General features: G+C 42.1%; 1 protein-coding gene across 1 annotated transcript in view; it reads left to right on the top strand.

Annotated features, from left to right (window-relative positions):
- The first annotated feature begins 2,607 nt into the window (after positions 1 to 2,607).
- Slco4c1 (solute carrier organic anion transporter family member 4C1) overlaps positions 2,608 to 7,444 on the top strand; it is a 49,353-nt gene continuing 44,516 nt past the window's right edge. Inside the window, exons 1-2 of the mRNA XM_051190859.1 lie at positions 2,608 to 2,975; positions 5,912 to 6,175. Coding sequence (XP_051046816.1) covers positions 2,633 to 2,975; positions 5,912 to 6,175 — 607 coding nt within the window. The 5' untranslated portion in view covers positions 2,608 to 2,632. The remainder of the gene's footprint in view (positions 2,976 to 5,911; positions 6,176 to 7,444) is intronic.

Here is a 7,444-nt window from a genome sequence, read left to right as displayed (position 1 = left end):
TGCTGGGAGAGTACACATGACTCTGTAATCCCAGAAACTCTGGAGGCCAAGGCAGAATGATTCCAAATTCAAAGCTAACCTGGAAAATGTGGGGAGATACTGTATGATATGAAAATTTTAGGACGTTGTACTAGAATTCACAAAATATTAAGTTTAGTGCCTGATGCTAGACACATAGAGATGAACACATACACACAGAGAAACACATACAGACCCAGACACACATGCACACAATTCTGTTGTAATAATTTGGGTGGAGAGGCTGGAGAGTTGGCCCAGACTGAGATCACTTGCTGTTCTTGCAAAGGACCTGGTTTTGCTTTCAAGTGTCCACATATTAGCTTAAAACTGTGCTTAACTCCAGTTCTCCAGTTACAGAGACTCTCATACTCACTGGGAGTGTCAGTAACACATGTAATACACATACATACATACATACATACATACATACATACATACATACATACAGGCAAAATACTCCTATATTGTCTTAGTTACTCTTCTTTTGCTGTGAGGGCACCCCATAACCAAGATGCTTGCTTATAATAGAAAGCATTTTTCATCTTTACAGCACACTTCAATCTCCTTCCCCCCAACCTTGCAACACAAAGAATATAATGTAACAGGAAAATGATGTTGGTAACACTTTTAGAAACACCAATGTGTATTCAAGATGAAGAAACAACACTTTTGCTAGTCTTTGAGCAAACTTCCCCTGATAAACACTGTGAGAATGAGGAGTCCTTAGTTTAAGTCTAAACCTGTACTGTTGCTACTACTCTGACTGGAGTAGGATACTTTGAATCTTTTCATTCAAATTTAACCATTGCTGTAGTTAACCAAACCTCCTCAATCCAGCTTTTCTGGGTAGGTGAATTACTTCACATTCTGATTTCTATTTATACTGAGATCCATTTTAAATTCAATTCATTTAGGCTCAGGGGATTACATAGCATAGGTAACTCCCCCAGAATCTGAACATCCACAGCTTCTTATGTTTGAAATCTCTTATCAGAGAAGCATGTGGTTTTTGTTTGTTTTTGAGACAGGCTCTCTCTCTATGTAGCTCCAGCAGTCCCAAAACTGACTATGTAGATCACGATACCCTTGAACTCAAGACATCTGCCTGCCTCTGTACCCCAAGTATTAGGACTAAGAGTGTATGGCACTACACTGGGCTAAGTGTTGCTTTTGATCTTTGGGAATGGCTAATGCAATAATCTAACCATCACAAGTAGGCTGAGGTAGCTAAAGGACAGATAATGTGAAGTCCAAAGTGGGAGAACTGAGTTCAGGTCCCCTCCGATATTAGGCCTGTTGTCAGCATGCTGCCTTGGGAGGGCTTTTGAGTCTCCCTAGGGCACAGATTCTTCAATGTGTGACCGTAGTAATTACACTTATTTAAGGACCAGTAACGGGACACAACAGTTCTTATCTCTGCTCTCCTCCAGGGCTAATGACAATGTGGACTTTTTTTTTTTTTTTTTTTGAATGTTCAAAGTAATATATCAAGCTTACATCTCAGTGTCTCAGCCCACTCAGTACAGCATGTACAATCAAAACTAAGACTTCACAAGAGCTCATTTATCGTAGTATTGTGTAGGGCTCGGTGTACGTATTACTAGGGATTGCTTCCTATTGGAATATGAGCACCACAACTTTTGTGGTATTTGCCATTTTGTCTTGGCTGGTGTGCTCCTACTGAATGCAACAGTCTTTAGTACACAGGAAATAAATTTTTCTGATGATCAATGAAATAATGAATAAATAGTTTGGAATTACTGTCAATCATGCAACAATATTCATGTCTTCCAACCGGTTTTTTGTTTGTTTGTTTGCTTGCTTCACATACATGCATTATTTGCATGATGATCATTTTTCCATTTTAGATTTGCAATACGCTGTCCAGAGAATGCCAGTGTGACTTAATTTTAAGTTTTATTATTCCTTCAGTTTGGAGAAACTAAAATCAAAAAGGCGGCCATAGCTTTGCCTATGTGGGCAGTAATACAGAAGGATTTGTTTGCAGGAAGGCTGGCAGATGAAAGTCCCATTACAGTGTTGATGGAATTCAAACTATTATACCTGAGGGCGGCCCTGATTCTTGGAGGACAGGATTCTTGTTTCGATAAGCAACAAAAGAGAAAGTAGAAGCAGGTTTTCCTGAAAGGTCTCCTGACGCAACTGTGTTTGCAGCTTTCATATACACGCCCAGGGGGAGCGATGGTCCGCAAACTCCTTCAGTCTCTATTTAAATAGTCACTGGCCCCTGGGCTCCGGGAAAAGAGCACTGCATCGAGATCCACGATAGTGCCACCCTCGCAGCCACGATACTGCCGCCTTCTCTCCTCACCTGGCGGAGGCTGTGGCGCACGCCCACGCAGATCCTTAAGGTTGTCACTTGCTGCGACGGGTGTGGCGGAGAGCAGCGCCGGCACCTCCAGATGAGGAGGACCAGGAGCACCAGGAGTGTACGGGCGGCCGCGGTGGCCACGATGTGCCAGAGGGGGAGGGCCGGGAGGCGGAGACTGATCTGGCCCTAGGGCGCTGTCACCTGCCCAGAGGCGGAGCCAGGAAAGGAACCAGCCTTTTGCTTTTTTTGACACCGGAGTCCAGAGAACCCCTCTTGACCATGCACGGCGCAAAAGGAATCGAGAACCCCGCTTTTGTCCCTTCCAGTCCGGACACCCCACGCCGCGCGTCTGCTTCGCCGTCCCAGGTGGAGGTCTCTGCTGCGACCTCCAGGAACCAGAATGAGGATTCTCAGCCTCGGGAATCTGAGGAGCCCCAGAAGTCAATGGAGCCACCTCTGCCTTTTTCAACTCCTCCAGCTCCTGATGAACCGCCAGGATCACAGCTGTGCGAGCTAGAGGAGGGACCATGCGGGTGGAGGGACTTCCACCCCGGGTGTCTCCAGCTTTGCAACACACCACAAGGCTTTCTGCTTCATTACTGCCTCTTGGCCCTCACTCAAGGTAAAGTCCGGCGCCAGCTTCTGTGGGCTTTGGCTGAGCTGGTGGTTGGGTGGGGTCGAACTGGAGAAGAGGAGGAGGCAGGTGCAGGGGAACCCTCCAGATTGACCCTGTAGTTAAGGTGACACTAGGTAACCCCCCAACCCCCACCCCTGGGGCTTGGAACTTAAAGAAGTCCTTTCTGGCTCGTGTCCACTACTTCCAGCTTCCCTTTTAGATAGCATCATTTAAGACCCGGCATGCTAGGTTGCTATTTTGTCTTCTGCCTCAATTTATCAGAGTAGATTCCCCTAGGGAAGATTATGAGAACCGTCCTTTGGGAAGACTGGTCTGCATTTTAAAACTCTTCTGCCCACTGGGAGCTAGGAGGGGGTTTGTTTATTTGGTTTTTTTATGGAGGAAGGATTAAGAGTTTTGCAAATGTGAGTGCACTGATTTTATGTAACATAGATTACATGTAGATACTTTTATTTTCTGTATAATTGAGAATGTGGGCACAAGTGCAGCCCAGTGACTAAATGAGAAAAAGCCTCCAGCCCAGAAAGGTGAACCTTTATTAGCTCTTCGGCCACAGGAGTTACCGAGTGTCTGTTTGTTCTAGGATCTCTTTGCAGTCCTCTTGGGACTAAGAGATTAAACCTAGATTTATTCCCCCAGGAGTTTGCAATTTGAACCGAGTCTCGCTGAGTGAGAGGCGTGGTAGAAGGGGGAAGCAGAAAGGAAGAAGTTGAATGAAGCTGGTTTGCCTCCAAGGGAAGGAATGGAATGAATGGGAAGTTAGTCTAAAGAGATAAACTGAGGAGGGGTGGGCAGAAGGTGGGGTAGTTTGAAAGTTAAGCTGAATTTCCTATGTAGACATTTTGGCACTAATTGAGTCATAACTATTTTGTAACAGTCAAGGACTGGTTGGAAGGAATGCAACCTGAGAGATAGTGAAGAGTTACTGGAAATTGTTCTTTGCTTAATTAATAAAAAACTAGGCTGAAGTCTCCTGTCTTCTGTTCTTATTTTCTTTCTATTTCAAGGAACTTAGTGATCCTTTCTTTTCACCCTCTGGGTGCTGAGTAAATATTTGCTGATCCTGAGTAGATTTCAGCTCCTTTCCGGGGATTTGTGCTGTGGTTATTTTCCTTCCCACCTTTCTTATCCCTCCAGTTCTCTTTCTAATTATGTCTTGGGTGTAGTTATCTGAAGCTAGTGCATCATTGCTATAGCAGCGTAGAACTAAACAGTAAAATCTATCTTGTGTTTTACCTTAAATTCTGCTCTGCGATTTCTCTGTTACCCTGACAACTTTATATCCAATATACAATACTGTTAAAGTTATTATCAGATAGAATTGGTGCTCTCAGAGAAAAATGTCTCTGGTTTAAGAAAAATAGAAGAAAATAGCCCAGTATATTGATTTATAGCAAGGTTTTTATTTCAGTGGCCAAAAGCGTACTGCTGTGCACCTCACTACCCTTGGGAAGTCCATATATATATTAATAGACATTTGATTAGGAAGGAAAAACAGATTGAGGAAGGAGTTTAACAGACATTTCTCAAAGGCAGTGGGTATCTTGCCTAGCCTCCTCTCCTTGCACATTACAAAGGTGAGGCATAGTCCACATTCTTTCTGAGCTGATAAAAATTCAGTGCTCTTGGAATGTGTAGGGCCTAGAATTTGGGATTCATAGGGTTAAAGACTATCTTCCACATATTTGAAAAATGAAGGCTTACTGTAAAAGCAATGATTGCTAGTGACTAATTTTTATTTTGTTTTGGAGACCAGGCAGGGTCTCCAGGAACTCACAGAGATCCACCTGCCTCCGTCTCCTAAATTCTGGGATTAAAGGTGTGCACCACCACACCCTAGCCCAACCATGTTTGCATGGGAAGAATTTCATGTTATCAGGTAACTACTTCCTTGTAAATGTCATTTCTAGGTGCTTTACACATGTCATTTTACAATCTCCAAATTACCAATTAGTTTATAGTGTTAAAGAGAAGCAAAAGTCACAAACAACCACAATTTTAGGACATTGAAAGCTGTTGTTATACCAATTATGTTAAAATATACTTTCATTTTCTGTGTTGATAAAACAACAAGACTGACTATAGTTATTATAAAATGTTTATATTCAACTTAATAATGAAAATAATAATACACTTAACTAAAACTGTCATCATGTTTAGGTTTTAGCTTATTGCCACATTTCTGTCCTGTGGATCTGACCTATACATGGACAGGCATCTGTGCATCTAACCTATATCTAGACAGGCATCTTAAAATTGGTCAACACTGGACATGCATCCTTCTTTCCCTACTAATCCTTTATTAAGTTTTTTACAAACTGGCAGGTAGACTGTATGCAGCCTTGCCTTCTATATTTTACATGTTTTAGAATGTTAGTGATCAAAATGATACTTAGTTTTTGTTTATTTTTAATGTTTGTGAAAGTGTTGGGGGGGAAAAACAGATTTGAGAGTTCTACTTCCTCTTCTTGAAACTAGCTCCGAGTGAGCTGTAGTTACAGACAGGTGGTATGTCAGAAACTAAGGAGGTCCTCAGTGACCACTTGTTCTTGTTGTCCTCTTCCCAGAGAGTTTTGTAGAGCGTGCTGAACTTAAGAGTTCTCTAGCAAACCGGTTGTATAGGACGTTACCAGTCTGGCTTTCATTTGTAAATTAAACAATTCAGTGAGTTCAGATAAATTATGGTCATTCAACATTGCTTTTGTAGAACACATGAAAGCATGCAATTTTACATTAGAAAAATCGAGATGAGTTTGGAGGAAACATGCTTGGACTGCCTGACTTTGAGATTTGAGACTTTTTTTTTTTTTTAAATTGGCACATTTAAAAATAGCAAAAGAACAATAGAACACCCCCCCTGTGCTTTCCATCGCTAATTGTATGAATGCTGAAGCTAAAACAATGCATTTGCTCTTTTCTAGGTATTGTAGTAAATGGCCTAGTAAATATTAGCATTTCCACCATTGAGAAGCGCTATGAAATGAAGAGCTCACTGACTGGCTTGATATCATCCAGCTATGACATCTCCTTTTGCGTGCTATCTTTATTTGTATCGTTCTTTGGCGAGAGGGGCCACAAACCCCGCTGGCTTGCCTTTGCATCCTTTATGATAGGATTGGGGGCACTGGTGTTTGCCTTGCCACACTTTTTTAGTGGAAGATATGAATTGGGATCCCTCTTTGAAGGTAAGCCTTTGTTGTGTTTTGTTTGCCTTAGTCTCCACAATCACATGAAAACAGGTTCATTGACATGGGTACAGTAAAGTAAGGTCTAGAGTCTCCTCTGCTGCTTTGGCTGAATTGCATCGTGTAGGAGACTGCAGAGACCCACCGGCTGCATGCCATTTGTCACACCAGCGGCCCTCCGGGTTTGTGACTCACTGAGTCTTACCTCCCCAAATACAGACTCTTGCAGGTGTTGAGCTCGCTAGATTCCGGCCTTGCCGATTTTCTTTTGTACCCGTGTTATTTGCAGTGAGTGATTCCAGCTCTGTGTGCAGGGCATTCCTGGTTTGAGACAGGACAGGTGAATTAGTCTCTGAACTGAAGCCTAGTTTTTTTTCTTTGGCTCTAGTTTGGTCACACAACGTCACAGTGACCTGTAGACCATGTTGCCCCGAGGAAACAAAGTCCATTATTCAAAACCTTAGAAGGAAGTTTAACGAGGCCTTTTTCCCCCAATCATTTTTAATGATAAAACAATTGCACTAGAGCCAGAGGAATGTGCTTGTGACCTGTGGAAGTTCACCTTAACAGTTTTATGTCCTTTCTGGGACTGGCAGTAACTAACACTGAGAGGCCTCTAGGGATTAGGAAAATGTGGGAAAGACCTGGAGAGAGAATAGAGAAAGCGAGATGTGGTACTATACACATTTTTTTTTCGTTTTAAGTTTTAAAAATTGATTTGTTTTTATTTTATGGGCATTGGTGTTTTGCCTGCTTGCGTGTCCCATTGAATTTCCCTGGAGCTAGAGTTATAAACTAGAGTTGTAAACTGCCTTTGTGGGTGTTTGCAGTTGAATCTGGTTCGTCTGGAAGACTGGCCATTGCTTTGAACCACGGAGCCATCTCTCTATTGCTTAGGCATTCTTCCTTTAAAGTTGCGATTTCAATATTTTTGTGTTAACATTAAAAATACTATTAAAGCAGGCTGGAGTTGTCACAGTGTTTAAGAACATTTGTTACTCTTGCAGAGGACCTGGGTTTGGTTCCAAGCACACCTACGTGGTATCTCATCACCATCTGTAACTTAAATTTCAGTGGATTTGATGACCAGTCCTAGAGTGGTGTGTGTGTGTGTGTGTGTGTGTGTTAAAAATATAAAAATTTTAATGTTTCCCAAGACTGATTTCCTAATTTTAAGATAATAATAAGATGGCATTCTCAATGAAAAGTTTGTGTTATGCTCTTGGTTTTAGGAGTACACTTATTATATAAGAATACTTCACTTAGACA

Source organism: Phodopus roborovskii, unplaced genomic scaffold (genome assembly GCF_943737965.1).
Source record: "Phodopus roborovskii unplaced genomic scaffold, PHOROB, whole genome shotgun sequence".
In the NCBI taxonomy this organism is placed as follows: domain Eukaryota; kingdom Metazoa; phylum Chordata; class Mammalia; order Rodentia; family Cricetidae; genus Phodopus; species Phodopus roborovskii.
This window is presented reverse-complemented; position numbering and strand designations above follow the sequence as displayed.